This window comes from Eptesicus fuscus, chromosome 10 (assembly GCF_027574615.1).
Source record: "Eptesicus fuscus isolate TK198812 chromosome 10, DD_ASM_mEF_20220401, whole genome shotgun sequence".
Classification (NCBI taxonomy): Eukaryota; Metazoa; Chordata; class Mammalia; order Chiroptera; family Vespertilionidae; genus Eptesicus; species Eptesicus fuscus.
The window spans coordinates 12,039,670-12,056,097 of NC_072482.1; the positions used below are offsets into that span (position 1 = coordinate 12,039,670).

At 52.4% G+C, this 16,428-nt stretch overlaps 1 protein-coding gene across 4 annotated transcripts in view; it reads right to left on the bottom strand.

Moving 5' to 3' along the window:
• The window catches only part of TRERF1 (transcriptional regulating factor 1), a 36,497-nt gene extending 24,659 nt beyond the window's left edge, over positions 1 to 11,838 (bottom strand). For 2 of the 4 annotated variants that reach the window (XM_054722122.1, XM_054722121.1), the window contains exons 1-7: positions 10,423 to 11,838; positions 8,920 to 8,966; positions 7,901 to 8,051; positions 6,667 to 6,900; positions 2,974 to 3,415; positions 1,794 to 1,860; positions 622 to 761 (exon numbers count right to left, since the gene is read on the bottom strand). In XM_054722122.1, the coding sequence (XP_054578097.1) occupies positions 622 to 761; positions 1,794 to 1,860; positions 2,974 to 3,415; positions 6,667 to 6,900; positions 7,901 to 8,051; positions 8,920 to 8,966; positions 10,423 to 11,838 (2,497 nt within the window). Of the gene's footprint in view, positions 1 to 621; positions 762 to 1,793; positions 1,861 to 2,973; positions 3,416 to 6,606; positions 6,901 to 7,900; positions 8,052 to 8,919; positions 8,967 to 10,422 lie in introns of all 4 variants that reach the window. The other 2 variants (XM_054722120.1, XM_054722123.1) reach the window with 2 other exon arrangements.
• Between the last annotated feature and the right edge of the window lie 4,590 nt (positions 11,839 to 16,428).

Below are 16,428 nucleotides of genomic sequence, written 5' to 3' on the forward strand. Positions count from 1 at the left end.
GCCTTAAACAAATTTTTCATACATCACTGCCTTGGAAATGCTATCACCAACTAACTGCTTTTCCTTTATCCAATCAACAACAGTTTTTCTGCGTATTCACTTGCCTGTGATTGTTGTTTTGTGAACACTTTCCCACCCTTAGCAACTCCTTTTTAAAAAAAATATATTTTTATTGATTTCAGAGAGGAAGGGAGAGGGAGCTAGAAACATCAATGATGAAGAGAATCATTGATTGGCTGTCTCCTGCACGCCCCCTACTGGGGATTGAGCCCGCAATGCAGGCAAGAGCCCTTGACCGGAATTGCTCTCCGGACCGGTCCCTTCAGTCCCAGCAGGCCGATGCTCTATCCATTGAGCCAAACTGGCTAGGGCAACATTAGCATTCTTGATGGCCTCTTTATGTTTTAAAATTGTGATTTCACCAGCAACAAAAGCATTCTCTTCTTTGTTTGTTGCCTGAAGGATGCTTTTTGTTATGCTGAAGTATCAGCATGAAAGGGTTGTCAGGTCAAAAACTGAAATTTTGGTCACAACAACGGAGACATTTTTACAGGGAATAACTTGGTCGAGAACTGAACTGTTTGAGAACGGAGACGTTCGAGAACCGAGGTTTGACTGTACCTCTTTGCTGGAAGTCGTGGTTTTCCAGCTCTGGCCAGGGCTTCCAAACCAGTGTGGCCTTGTGTGTGTCCTGGGCCACGGCAGAGACATCCTGAAGTTCTGGGATCTCTGCTTGGAATCTCAAGCCAATGTTGATGCGCCTTTAATGACAAGAAAAACAACAGTGTGGTCTTCAATTTGAGGCCAAGGGCAACTGTTAGGAGCTTGAAAAAGAAGGAAACCAGTTCTTTCTGCAAGAAGAATGCCGGGGCATTTCCTAAGTGTGATCCTAAGATTCCAGGCATGGCCTTTTCACTGGGGTAAGGGACAGCTTTAAGATTGAGGAGCGATGCTTCGGGAAGCAAGGGAGAAGTCAGCTGGGCTTCATCTCTCTCTGACTGAAAGATGGAGGGTGCTAACTCCAAGGGAACAGCTGCCAAGAGCATACGGATGTTGCCATTTAACCAGGAGAAATGGGACAAATACAAAGTGCTTATTTCACTTTTTATCTCTTTCAGATCACTTTCACATACACCATCTATCTCATCTGAAACTATCCAAGTTCGGTGACATAATCAAGGCAGTGAAAAATATTCCCACTTAATGAGTGAGTTAACTAAAGCCTACAAAGGTTAACCTGATTAAGATCAAGTAGCACAATGGTGCTGGAACTCAGGTTTTCTGATTCCCGACTCAATCTACTCCCCACTCCACCTCAGGGCCTCTTTTCTGTGCTTCTCCATGCAAATAACCACCGTTTCCTCCCACCCACTACTCAACAAGCCCATGGGAGGGCTGGCCAAGAATCTTAGGGAGGGGATGGGGGAAGCAAGGACATTGGGAAGAAGCCTCGTAGAGAGCTGGGCACCCGGAGAGCGATGTCTCAATGTCACTGGAGATGTGGAAGCATGTGACCACAATCCAAATGGTCCATGGAGCCAGAGATGGGGTGCTAGGTTCTCTGAATCCAGGGCTTCATGCTTTACTATGCACTTAATCTTTGGCAAAGGCCTTGAAACACGCAATTATAGAGAGACAAGAGTACTCCAGAAATAATCATGATCCTACAATTTCTACAACCTCTCCCTCAGTGGCCACTCGGACCCCGGAAGTATTAACTCCACTTCTCAAAGCTCCTCATCCCTTTCCTCAGCTGAGGCTTCTGTTCTACAGAATAATTGGCTTTTCCTTACGGTTCAACATCGACGGTCTGCTCTCCAGGCCCGGGGGTGACTGTCACGTTGCTGCCATCGATGCTGTCTGAAGCACAAAAACCAGAGTCACTGGTCAGCAGGGGAAGGGTACTGAAGAAACTCAAGCAAATAAGTTACCTACGCAGTCACAGCAGAGCCCTCTCCCACCCGCCCATGCCAGTTACTCCCAGTGGCCTCCAGGGAGCGGGACGCAGTGTGGTGCTAACTGGTTTAGGGTAACCATTCTCACACAGGGTAAGGGCTAAGCTGTGTGTTTCTTGTTTTTTTGTTTTTTTTATATTTTATTGATTTTTTACAGAGAGGAAGGGAGAGGGATAGAGAGCCAGAAACATCGATGAGAGAGGAACATCGACCAGCTGCCTCCTGCACACCCCCCTACTGGGGATGTGCCCGCAACCAATGTACATGCCCTTGACCGGAATCGAACCCGGGACCCCTCAGTCCGCAGACCAACGCTCTATCCACTGAGCCAAACCGGTTTCGGCTAAGCTGTGTGTTTCTATGAAACTATTCTAGATCCAGAAAGAGATCCTGGCCGCGGGTCTCTCCATCTTTTTTTTTTTTTTAATCTTTATTGTTTAAAGTATTACTTGTCTTCTTCCCGCCCCCCCACCCCCACTGACCCCTGTCTAGCCAGCCCCTGCCCCAGGCCTTCCTCACTCCATTGTCTGTGTCCAAGGATTATGCATATATGCACACAAGTTGTTTGGTTGATCTCTCCCCTCCCACTCACCCACCCCGCCTTCCCTCTGATTCCCTCCTGCTAAAATGTGGAGGCCTGGTCTTGCATATCCTACCTAGTCCTATTTAGACATCTTAGCACATTTATTTGGGGCGTCTTCCTCCATTATCCAGGGCACAGTCTGATTTAGTGTACGCACACTTCAACCGTTTCCTTATCCCACAGAGGCTGTCATTATCACCCTCTTTGCATTTGCCCCGTGGCTAGACGGGGGCTCCCTGAGGGTAAATATTCCATGCTTTTGTAAGTATTTCTAGCAACTAGCACAGTGCCTGGGACACAGAGGAGGAGGCGCGCCACAGAAGTCGTGGCGCAGAGACAACTACAGAAAGTGAGACCCCCCCTCCCCCAGTGCAATGCCCAGCACAGGCGGGGCGAAACCCCCGGGGTCCCCGAGGCGGCGCAGGGGTGACTCACTGGAGCGACACAGCAGCACGCGCGGCGTGGGCGTCAGGGGCGTGAGGGGCAGCTGGGCGTGGGCGCCGGGGTGCCCCGCGATGAGGACATTGCTGAAGAGGCCCGAGCCCTGGCGCACCGGGCTCAGCATGGGCGGGGGCGTGTAGGGGGGCAGCTCGTGGGCGGGGTCCAGGAGCAGGTGGTCCCCCAGGACGCGCGGGGAGCGCAGCTGGCTCTGGTAGAGGGTGGCGCCCGAGTGGGAGGCGGGGCCGGGGTGGAGGGAGGGCGGCGGGATGAAGAGCGGCTGCGGGCGATGCCGGAACTTCTTCCTCTCGGGTGCGGGTGCTGGTGCGGGTGCGGGTGTGGGCGCCGGAGCCGGAGCCGGAGCCGGAGCGGGTGCGGGCGCCGGCGGCGCGGGCTGCTCGGCCTTGGCGACCCCGGGCTGGGGCTTCCTGGGAGCGTCCTGAAACGGGAGAAGGAGCCGGGTCAATGCTCTCCCCTCAGGCCGCTTCCACAGCCTGAGGGAGGGGCAACTTCTATGCAGCCGGGGACCCCCTTCCACCGTCCGACCCCGGGACCCTCCATCTGAAGCCAACAGCCACGTCCATTTTCGGACGAGGCGAGCTCTGGTGGCTTGAGGAGGAGAAGCCTTTGGTTTCGGAGGAAATCCCGAACGTCTGGAGCAGGAGGGGGTTGGTAGGAGCAGTGGTTGGGCAAGAAGGAATAAATTCGCATTCTTTATGGCTTATCACCGCATTCCCATCTGCGGTGTGGAATCCAGCGAGTGGCCCTTTAAGGCCCCAAGGCTCCCTGAGGGCAGACTTGGGGGACAGATAACACGCTCCGAGGAGGGGACAGGCACATCTACTGAGGGCAGCTGGGCAGCCTGTGGGGCAGGAAGAGGGGGGCAGGCCTAGCCAGGCTCCCAGCGCCAGCCAGCCACCCTGGGCTCCCCTTCGAGGTGCCTTTGGGGCTGAAGAGCCATGGGTGCTCTTTAAGGCCCATCTCATGGCTCCCCTAAAAGCTCCCTCCGCCTCCGCCCCCCACTGCTGCCCCAGCCCCGAGGCGCATCTGGGGCAGCCCTCTCCGCGCTCGGCTTCCTGTCAGCAGGGGAGTTCACGTCTCGGCAGCGGAACCGAGCCCCGTCTGGAAGGTCTGCACACGGATACATGGATAGTAATCAGTAAACACATGCACGTAAATAGATAAGCAGGGCATGCCAAAGCTGGACGGGCAGACTTGGGTGGTGTGCCAGCAACAGCCCAGGGAAACCTAGGGCTGGGTGGGGCTGGGCGGGCAGAGGTGAGGTCGGGAGGGACGGTGGAGGTACCTGCAGGAAGGTTGGGGGCAGTCTGAGGTACCCTCCCCGGTCCTGCAGGCCAGTGCCTGCCCCAGCTGCAGCCCCTGGCAATTCCTCAGCCCGGGGTGGTGCCTGAGTAGAAGGCAGCAGGGGCTGATGGGAAGGGCTGGTCATGGTCATGTGACCAACTGCCTCCAGGCCATGTGGCCTGCCCCCGTCCCCAGTCCTGGGCTCCTTACTCTCTAGGCCCCGGTGGCTGCCTTCAGCACTCAGGTGGCGCCCTCCCGTCGTTCCCTCAGCTTCGGTCTGGCCCCTGGTGCCCTCCCAGCCTCTGGGGGGCAGTCTAGGGAAGCGGGAAGGTGAGGAGAGGAGGAGGAGCAGAGAGCCCCAAGGCTCCCAGCTCATTCCCAAGGGGCTCTCCTGAGGTCAGAGCGCCTCAAGCTGCCTCCTCTCCACACCAGAGGGCTCTTCTCGGGCCCGAGGCTGAGGCAGTGAGAGGGGGCTGAGTAGAATGAGGAGAGGAAACCTGTTGGGGAGCAATCCTGACATTTTACACCCCGTTCCTGGGTAACTAATGAGGGCATCTGAGCACGCACAGACTTCAATCCTGCACCAGAATCCAGACCTCTGATCACAGGGCCGAAGGTCCCTTTGGGGCTCCTCTACTGAGCCTTTGGTTCTGCTCTCCTCCAGAGACGCTGGGCCCGGGAAGCCACCCATAACGTCCGACCTGGATGTCACTTGGGAGGAAGCACTGACAGTGCTCCACCCCACCAGGCTCTTGAGGCTCTGGAGGTGGGGCCACGCCCTGAGAGATTTCAAAAGCTCTCCCGGGAGGCCAACCCTTGCTCTGAGAGAGGAGGGGTCGTAGCTGCCTGCATCCCAGCTGGCTACAAGCAGAGCTGGGACTAGAATTCGGGGCTCCTCCCTGGACATTTTCATTTCCTTATAGCAAATGTCAGGACCTTGCTCACATTTCCTCAATATCACCTACATGCTTCCACTTCAGCTTATCTCCCCACTTACGACCTCTCTCTCACCTTCTCCACAAAGCCACGTTTATCTCTGCCTTCAAACCCTGCTCAGAACTCCATGATGATCTGAGCAAACTCCTACCAAACTCCCTTGTCTCTCTCCCCAGCCCCTAACCACTGTGGCTTCCCAGGTGTATTACCCTGCACCCATGGCTTCCCTGCGTCTCATCTGCCCTGGTCTTCACCTCACTGTCTGGAATTGAGCTGCTGGGGCTCTGACCCCAGGGTGACTAGGAACCTGACCGTCTCCAGCTTCAGGCTGAGAGCTCTCCAAGGGTAGAAACAGTGCCTCTCCCACCAAATCAGGAACTTCCCTGGGCAAAGGGGAAGCTTGGCTGTGCATTTCATCTCCCTGCCTGTGGCTGACACCTCAGTCCTGCCAGCGATGAGACTCCTTACCCCCAGAGTTCCCCATCAGTCTCCTCTTCTGAGGCTTTGCTATTACACAGAGAACCAAAAAGGCTCTTTATGGACTTTTCTAGCTCTCTTAATGACCCTCCCTACTAATCTGGTCAGCCCCACCCTCATGCCTCCTGGAATCCCAGTAACTTATCTATTCTCCCAAGGACAAATATGACCCAGAAACCACTTGTGGGGAGGGGACAAATCTGATGTAGTCAACCTCAGGTGTTACAGACCCCCGGGGGAGACAAACTGAGAGACAGCGAGATCTCTGCTCCAGAGCCAAGCTGAGCTGCCTGGATGAAGCACTGGAATTTGAGAAAGAGAATGAGAACTTGACAGTGAGTGAGAAACACAAATCTCTTTGCTTTCCTGAGGTTGGGGGTGGGTGTCTGTCAGTGGAATTACTTTGGGAACCATAACCAATTAGCTCCTCCAAAGGTATATTACACAGGTGTGATACTGAAAATGTTAAGTATCTGGTAAGGCCGACCATCACAATGGATGCCAGGGCTACTGCCTGAAGGCCCTGCTGTGCCAGGGGTTATATCTTTGGTTGCTGGATTTGGAGAGGTCTAGAGCTCCTGAAGGGGGTTGGGGGTGGACAGGGCCCTGGGCAACAGCTTTTTATTGTCTGGGACAGTATTTGCATATTTTAATAACTCTGGTTACGAGCTGAATTATCATCTCTTTCAATCTGGGAACGCCTTCAGGTCTCTTAGGATCTAACCCAGACCATCAGCCGGGTAGAAATAACAGGAGCAAGGCTGGGATTCTCAAGGTGGCCTTGGGGGCTCAGTCCTGAGAGGCCAACCCATCTCTGAGCTCAGGCCAGTGACCCTGGAAGATCTGCCCCCATCTCCAAGAAAGCAAAGGGATGTTCCCGCCCCAGGCACGAGGGGCAGAGCAGCGACTCACAGCGGGCGTGCAGGGGACAGCCCCCGGGGGTGAGTGTGGGGGAGAGAGGGTCATCCTCACGAGCACGGGCATCTCGTCGTCCGACATCGCGCTGGCTGGCTTGTCTCTGGCGGAGGGGGCGGCGGCGACGCTGCTGGCGAAGCCCTGAGAGCTGGGCGTGGGCACGAGAAGCTTGACAGGGACAGACACGGGCATGACCATGGGCGTGAGGCTTTCGGCCTCAGGAGGGAGCTGCGGTGGCAGTGGAGGCGGCAGTGGCTGGGGCTGCGGTGGCGGGGCCTTCTCTCCTTCCTCCTACACAGACAATAAAGGCTTTGATCCTGGGCTGAGAGCAGCTCTCACCGGGGGAATCACTCCGCTTTTCCTGACAGGGTCCAGGACGTCATGCAGGGGGCCGAGGACCACGGCAGGGCGGCTTCCTTCCTGCAACCCTGCGTTCCTCGGCCAGCGGGCAGCGGACAAGGCCATGCACGCTCTTGTTTACATTTTAAAAATCTCGATTATGTATCACTTGTATACTAAAACATGTTAAAATTTTTTGGTGGTTGTCACTGCTTTTAAAGAAAAATATATGGACTTGCAATCAGGCAAAAACAACAACACACCCTCTTGTGTAGGACCTTGGAATTCAGCCTATGGGCCTCAGTTTACTCATCTGTTCAATGGAAGACAAAGCTTTTATCTGGCATGGTCAGGAGATGGAGTGACGTGGGTAATGCAAAACTTTGATGAACAGGGAGTTAATCCCTCAACAATGTTCAAAGAATTGAGAAATTCTTTGAATTTTAATCTAACTCTAAAACTGCTTGGATGGGTCACGACATGGATATCCTACCTGGATAATCCTGAAGGTCTTTAAAGACCTTTGGACGCTCGAGTCTCACACTGTTGCATTGGAGAACAGAAGAAGCTGGCTGACAGCCCGGTGGCCACATGCTGGCCATCGACTACTGATCTGGAAGGCCCACGTGACCTTGGTCTTGGCTGCTTTAAGCAGAAGTTAAAAATAATATGACATCTACATGTTTTCTTGGCTGCCTTCTCCAGGAGGTGGGAGGCTGGGTTCCCTAAGAGGATTTCCAGCACTTCTGATTTTGGCCCTCATTCACGGGGCCGGCGGAAGTGGGGGCTGCCGCACCTGACGGGCTCCCAGTGTCTACGCTTAGGCCTTCCGGTTAGGAAAGGACTGTGCCTCCCCAGGTGCCCGCACAGGGCTCACCTCGCTCTCTGATGGCAGCAAAGCAAAGCAAGCAGCACATGGCCGGGGAAAGGCGGGGGGCTGGCACCGGCTAACCTGTTTGATGCTGGGGGAGGCCCTCATTCCCCCGTGGGACCGCATGTGGCCATTCAGGGCAGGCAGGCTCTTGAACTCCTTCAGGCAGATGGAGCAGGTCAGCTTGCTCTTGGCATCCATCTGTTCCCCAAACACTGCTTTCGGCTGGCCGCTGCTCCGGGGGAGGGACAAACGGGGGACACGACACGTACATGAGAAAGGGGAACTGATTTATCTCAGGACCTCACATCCGACAACAAACCCATTTTATTCATTCAGTGCTCCCATGTCCAAGGCCCCAACTGTATCTCCCCAATACTCTTCAGAGAGCGAAGCCCAATTTACAGACGGAAAACAGGCTCAAGAGTGGGAAAGGGCTTGTTCAAAGTCATGCAATCGTTGAACAAAATGTTCTTCTTCATCCCAGGTCTCAGGTGCTAGTTTTTTCCCACCTACGGTGACTTATTACCTTTCTAGGGTCAGCTGGCACACTTGTTCCAGAACCTTCCCTTAGAGACGCATCCTCTGATTCAGCTTCCAGACTGCACATTTTAGTGCTTCACCGGGTTCTGGCTAAGTCTTTAATTATTTACCATGCCCACGAGGGGAGGAAACAAGTCAACTATTCACGGTGGCATTCTCAAAGCTTAGCTCCATGCCTGGCACACAGTAGGTACTCAGTACATACCCACTGACGGAATGAATGGACAGCAGACAGAACACAAGCTTTGCTGTTTACCTGATGTGCACCTTTAAGCTCTCTGAGCCTCAGTTTTCACGTTTGTGAAATAATAGTTAACCGTGGTTGCATGCTCGATCTATCTAGGCACATGGTAATCACGCCCACCCTCGCTGGGTTACCTGATCACACAGAATATAGAGTGCCTAGCACATAGTAAGTGCTCAACAGCTGCTATTACTATCCCTATAAACTTCTTTGAGGAATTGACTTTGAATTTGGAAATGAATCATGAGGGGCAATGCAGGAAAACCCCCCCAGTCTCCCCAAATGCCAACGAGCCACCTCACATCCATCCTACCTTGACTCAGGGGACCCTGTCTGGGCTCTGCCATCTGGTAGGTGCATCTAATGTTGAGCCATGCAGGACACCGAAAGAAAGAAAAGAAAAAAAGAATGTTTTTGACGGGAGGAGTCCTTGAGCAGGGGAACCCCGGGGCCGTACTTCCCGGACTCTGCCCGCTCTCCGCCTGGCACTGGCCATGCTCACAGCTGTTCACTCCCGCACTCTTCCACTCCTGAGGCTTCCTTCCCGGGCCTGCTCCCTAACCACGCCCACTCTAGGAGCTGCCACCAGCCACAGCCCAGCAGGACCCAACTCCCGACTTCGCACAGCCAGGCCCCATTCCCGGGAGAGACACAGAATGGAGAGCTGTAGGAAACCATATCAGAGACCTGCTGCGGAAATTCTTTCCCGGCCTTGACCATGTCATCTTATTCTTCTATCACAAAGGCTCTCGGGTACTACTGGGCCCGAGCCCCTGACTAAACAGAATCAAGGGGAGCTCATCTCTGGCCTTCAACCTCCGTCAGAGCCCTCTCTCCATATAACCTGTCCTCGTCACGGTCCTCCCCTCCCCTGACCGCACTGTCATACGAACGAGTGTGGCACTTGGACTATGCCAACCCACGAACAATACCCAGCTCACAGCTGGCTGCTTTGTGGTCAAACACATTTGGGAAACAAGCAAGGTTAAATAACTGTGGCCTACAGCCTAGGTCTGGCCGACGGACATGTTCTGTTTGGCCAGACTGTTCGGTAAAATACTGAATAAGAATGCCATCAGAGGGGGCACATGCTCTCCAAGCCACCACAGTCACCCCACTGCCTCTGATCTCATCCCAGGCCATTTTACTCATTCACTTTACCCGCCTGGGTCCTCTGGGCCGCTAAGGGCTCATCTCTGTAAACCACAGGCAGCTCCCCTTTGGGAGGGTCACAGTGCACATCAGCACCTTAAAGGCACCGAGAAGCCCTGTAGCACTGCAACCGGTTTCACTTGAAGAACCCCCAAATTTATTTACCCACAGAACCCAGCCCTCCCCCGGCCCCAGCAATATCCATTAAACAGTGAACATTCTATGGAACTCCTATTCTGAGCAATATACTTTGAGAAGTGCTCTCATAACGTGATCTCCCTCCCAAAAGGGGGACAATTTCACAGGACAGCCCCAATGACAGATCCAAGGGGAGCCAGACACCCCCACGGTGTGGTCCCCGGGCGCGTGACTCAAGGCCTTCGTCATCACATACATCATTCAGGACCGGATGTGGTGTTTTGACCATTTTCTTAGTGAGATTGGAAGGTTTTATAGGCAAAGGACTGAGTCAAACCTGATTCTGTATTCCAAGTACCTGACATAGAAGTGCCTGGCACAGGTAGCGCATGTAGGTTAAGGTTTGTGGAATGAATAAAGAACAAAAGGGTTGAAGGGGTTGGGGAGAGGACTGGGCACTGTGTAGACTCGGCCCTGGCTGGCCCTGTAGCCGAGATGCCAGGAAAAACGCCCACTGTGAGAATACCTGGGGCCACATGGCGCTGGGAGACAGCTGCTGGTGCTGAGGCCCCACGTTGTTGAGGTGGATCCCACTGGGGGACAAGAGCGGCCGATGGGGGAGGGCACCGCTAACCCGGTTCAGGTCCAAGCTGGCTGGGTCTCCCATTCCTGTATCAGATGCCCCCAGGTCCCCATGGGAGCTCAGCATGGCATGGGCCTGCCTTTCGCCTGGATAAGTCTTGGGCTGACTGTCCTCACGCTGCTGGTGCTGGGACAGGTGGCTCTGCTGGTAGAGGGGGTGGCTGTAGGGTTGCTGGGGCTCCTGGTAGTAGTACTGGGGCATGGAGCCCAACTGGATCAGCTGCACAGCATGTGCCTGCTCCGGGGTGTACTGGTGGGGGTCCCTGTGATAAGAAGGGGGCTGCAGGTGCATCTGTTGCTGCTGCGGCTCTTGCAAGTGCTGCATCATGGGTGGGGACTGATAATACTGAGGTATCTGCATTGAACCCTGCCGCTGCTGCAGCTGCTGCTGTTGCTGCGGCTGGAGCTGTGACGGGCGAGTCTGCTGCGGCGGCTGCATTTCTTGCATGGACATACGCTGCTGCCCCGCTTGCTGCTGTTGCTGCTGCGGGTAATACTGGTGCTGCTGCATCTGTTGCATGTGCTGGGACAGCATCTGGGGGCCCTGCAGCGGCTGTCCTCCCTGCACTGGCATCTGAGCCAGTGGCTGCTGGTAGTCATAGTACAGGTGCCCTTGGCTAGGGAGCTGCCCGACCTGAAGAGCTGGTTTGGACAGCCCCCCAGTGAAACCTGGGTGAGGCTGCTGGGGCACCTGCTGGTAGCGGGAAGGGACAGACGGTGCTGGGGGCTCCATGGGCTTCTGGGACAGCAGCTGGCGGAGGGCACTGTCAGGGGTTCCATCCATCACTGCTGACTGGGTGTGCAGCACCTGGGCCATATTGTTGACCTGGATCCGCAGGTTTTGGTTGGCAAACACCTGGGTGAAAGAGTCTAGCTTGTGCAGGACACCGCTGGTGAGCTTCTGGGTCCGGATCTCGCTGGCCTGGGAGTAGGTGTACTGGTAGCCTTCGGTGGGCTCAGCCTGGGCTGGTGCCCCCCACATCATGTTTGAGTTGGTCAGGTTGCCACGGAGCTGGACGTGGTTCCCAGGCCCTGCGTGGCCACCCCACCCTCCCTGCCTCGAGGTATCCACTTGGCCAAGGTTTTTGGAGCCAACAGGCAAGCCTAGACCATCCCGAGTATCTTGAGGGAAGTGGGGGGAAATGGGTGATGCCTGAGGGGCATCCATTCCAGCCCCCGTGACTGTATTCCCATAGTTGTGGTTCAGCCCGCCGTGGACGCCGAGTGGTGGCTGTTGGTAGAAAAGGTTCTCACTGCCGTGGGCCACGTGGTTGGTCTTGTACAGCTGCTGATCCCCCATGGTGCCTGCCTTGGTGGTGAATGTCCAGCCACAAAACCATAAAAAAAGGTCAGTGAAACAAACCCAAAAGGACGGAAACCCTGAGAAGGTTCGAGAAAGCGTCCACACTACTCCACGGCTGACATGTGTGTGACCGTGGCTGGAGCCAGGTGTTCCTGTTGACCGGCACCACTCATGTGCAGAGTGGGGGCTTTTACATCCCCGCCCGGGCTTAGGTACGGACCAAACACCACCGTGGTGAGGAGATGCCGCTCACACCTGCAAGACAGAGGCAAAGAACAGGAAAGGATTTACGTGATGTTTTACAGTGAGCAGTTATACCGACCATGACCAGTTACAGAAATAAAGACAAACCGGAGACTCGATTAGAGACAGTGTCATACACACCACACCCTTTCCACTGATTCTACACACCTTGACCCTCACTTTGACGCCATTCATTATCCCCTGGCTCATTAGCTTATTGATCTGTTAAGTCATTGTTTTGCTCACTGAGTAATTAATTCATCATCCATTCTTCTGGGACCCTGCTATGGCAATCCCAGCATTATTTGAGGCCGTGTGGGAGATGGGAAGAAGTTTAAGACTGTTAGGTCGAGGCAGGGGGGAAGTCCACAGCCATGCAAGCATCCGCAAGGTAGATGGTGACAAAGATAACTGGCGCCTTCCCAGACCCTTGCCAGTCTTCCCAGACCCCTGCCCAAGGCAGGAATTTCACACCTCTCATGCCCTCCACCCTCCCCTCACTAAACAGCTGTATAAAGGAAGTACCTAAGCCCCCCGTTTTGGCGCGAACTTCCCTGGCCCACTCTCGGACCGGTGAGTTTCGCCCGGGAGCGCAAGATTAAAACCTCCCCCCTTTCCATCGCCTGGACTCTGTGTCTTGTTTCCTGCGTCGCAAACCTTTCAAAGACATTCATTAATCAATTTATCTGCTCAACAAATACTTATTAGCCACCTCCTCAGGGTAAGGCACAATGCTAGGAAATGATTAAGAGCTGGGCCAGCTCTTGAGGAGCTTACAGTTAGAAAAGGTGATGGGTCCACGAATAAGTACCATACAAGGAGGAAAGAGACGCATGTAAATCAAAGGTAAAAATCACAATGTGGGACCTCACAGACTGGAGAGCATATTTCCAGCAGAACAGAGCTGGAGACAGTACTTGTGAGAGTACTGCCCTTATTCGTTTGCCTGTGAGGTCAACATAGTTCCTGCTTCCTTGTGGTCCCTGCTCAGGGAAACATCTGTGCAAGGGCTGGCCACCTGGCCAGAAGCCTATGATGTGGCCTGGCACAGAAACCAGTCTGGCCCAATAGATTCCCTCTCTGAGAAACACCAACTAGGAAACGTGAAGAGGCTGGGCTAGTCTGGTTTGAGTCCATACACGTTCTTTCGTGAACTTCAAACTGGGGTATGCAAACCCCTGGGAGTAGACGAAGACTTTATAAGCTACACACGCCTTCCAAGTTTCCAGAGAATCAATTTCCAGATCTTCAACTTCCGTAGAAACTCTTCTAGAACGATGGCTGACAGAAATGTGAGCTGTCCTTTCACACCTGCTCTTTCACAGCAGACCTCCTCCTTTACAAGAGAAAGGCGAACCTCTCACCCTCCCATCCGAGTCTCAGCGGAGTTCGCTGCCCAGGGATGAAGCTCCTGGCCACCACACAAGAAGACACTTAGAAACTTGAGAAAGCAAGCAACTCTGATCCAAGCTAGTTAATATATATATTCTTTTCATGCTGGGTGGTCTCCAATTCCTTTTTTATTTGGAAGGCCAAACAGAAGTAATTAAAATGAAATTGTCAGGGATCACTATGTGATTTTTGGCGTATAACTCAGAAGCAGATCAAGAACGGAGTGACCCTGCTTACTCCAAGTTTTATTTCTATCTACGAGTTGATATGAATGTGGGTTTTCAGTGCATAGAAATAAAAAACGGAGAGACAATCGGTGCTGATCCTTGTCCCATGTCTCATGCAATAAAACAATATTCTTCTTTGGATACATAAACAAGTTGAAGAAATAGCCCAGAACCAGCAATATTGTACTTCGGGACCTGGGTGATAACCACATGGGGGTGCTCACCACGTGATAACCCAAATAGCACACTCCGACCTGGTCACATACAGGTGTGTATATTGTATGTCAATAAAAAAAATTATTAAAAGGAATTTATTTTGTGTCACTATGGTCTAACCCAGTGGTCGGCAAACCACGGCTCACGAGCCACATGCGGCTCTTTGGCCCCTTGAGTGTGGCTCTTCCACAAAACACCACGGCCTGGGCGAGTCTATTTTGAAGAGTGGCATTAGAAGAAGTTTAAGTTTAAAAAATTTGGCTCTCAAAAGAAATTTCAATCGTTTGTACTGTTGATATTTGGCTCTGTTGACTAATGAATTTGTCGACCACTGGTCTAACCTCTCTTACCATCTTGTCCAACTTAGGCCCTAGCTCTATCATGCTGCTCCCTCTCTCTGGAATGTTCTTTCATTCTTTCCTTACGTGGCCAACTGCTGCACATTCTGCAACTCTGACCCTAACAACCACTTCTAAAACATGTCCCTGCCCTCAGAACCCACTGCATTACCTGTTCCATGTACTTCTGTTAGCATTTAATACAACTAGATTAAAAATATTCGTGGAATAAAAAAGTTATTTTAAAAAATCACCCAGCATCACCATCTCACTAAGAGATGCATTTTCAATATAATTTTAGTTTTTATGCTTATTAATTATTTATTGAAATGAGTAATACATTTGTGTCGTTTTGATCAACTATACACTATTAATAATTGTAACAATAACTCACACTAGAAGAAAATGTTAATACTCAGAGCTTTATGATTTCAGGAAATTAAAAAACTTTTAACTTCATATAAAATTGTTACAGAGAAATATGATAGGGAAACAAATGAAAGAACTTTAAGCATAAAAATATATTACATATATTACATTAGGATAAAATTCCATGGGGGAAGTGAAACAGAAATAAAATTTCAAGGAGAAAAGAAGCACTATTAACAAAGAGTGTGTTCATGCATTTTTAAAATGGGTAATGGTAGGTATCAGATTGCTAGGGTGTTTAGATTTTACTGGATAAATTGCAAACAGTGATGTAATAGTTTTACTTAAAAATATCAATGCTTATAACATACTGGGAATTGCACCTTCTACAACTGTATGATTAAAAATGTAGATGTAAGCTTAAAGATGTGCGAGGGGGTATGTAGTTTTACAAACTCCTTTGATAGGGGATTTCAGGCAGAAAACTTCGAAGACACGGCAGTGGTGCCACTCCGACTGCAGGCGGCCTCCGTTGGCCTCAGACCCTTCTAACAACAAAGGAGACGGATGAGTTCAGAGTGAGGGCTTTGGTTTGGCGGAATGAAGGGTGGATGAAGGAAAGCGGTGGGAAGGTATGCGTGAGCCGGGAATGGCCACTGAAGGCTTCGGAGCAGAGGCCGGGGCTTCTGGTGTGAGGGCAGGGGGCGTCAGGAGCAGGGAGACCCGCCCCCTCACTGCTCACAGTGTGGGCCGTATCACCCGGAGCCTCAGCCCAGAGCTATTCACCAGAAGCTGCATTTTATCCAGACCCCCACGTTGCTAGTGTGCAGACTGAAATTTGAGAAGCAGTGGGTTAGCAGGCTCTGGCTGCATCCAGGTCAGACATAGTGAAGACCTGAACTTGGTGAGCAGGAAGAGATGAGAAATGAAACATCCCCCATGCCGCCAGTGGGATGTGACTGTCCTTCCTCCAAGTGCCCGGCCCTTCAGGGGCTGATGACCCAGTCTGAGGAGACACCCCTCCTTTTCTCACACATGCTCTCTCCCTTGACATCTGCACCCACCACACATACCCGTGACACCCAATGGCTACCCCAGCTCAGAGGGCTGAGGTCCCGATTGTCTAGGATCCTATTCCCAAGGCTACTCCACATCACCGCTTCCAGGTTCAAAGGCAAACTCAACAACATCTCCTCCAAAGTGGACACTCGTCCAAAGTCTCACCATTGACTCCTCCCTCCCCCTTAACTGACCACCACAACCTATCAACTCACCTCCCCATATTTTCTTAACTCCATCCACCGTTTCTCTGGTTCCACTACCATCACCCTAGTCCAAGACATCACGTTCATCTTCTGGACTATTTCAGCAGCCTTCCAACTCATCTCCTTGTTCTCAGCCTGCCCGGTCTCCAGACAACAGCAGCAGAATGAACTTTCAGAACCTGACTCTGACCCCGTCATGCCACTGCTTAAAACCCATCCTGGCATCCTAGGGCTCTCAGGTCAAGATCAAGATCATTAAGGTCCCCAGCCTCACAATGAATCCCTCTTCTGTTCTTTTCTTTCTTTCTTTCTTTTGACACGTTTTCATCGATTTTGAGAGAGAGGAAGGGAGAGGAAGAGAAAGATACAAACATCAATTATGAGAGAGAATCATTGATCAGTTGCCTCCTGCACGTCCCCCACTGGGGATTGAGCTTGCAACTCAGGCATATGCCCAGACCAGGAATCGAACCGTGACCTCCTGGTTCATAGGTCGACATTCAACCACTGAGCAACTCTGGCTGGGTTCTCTCTTCC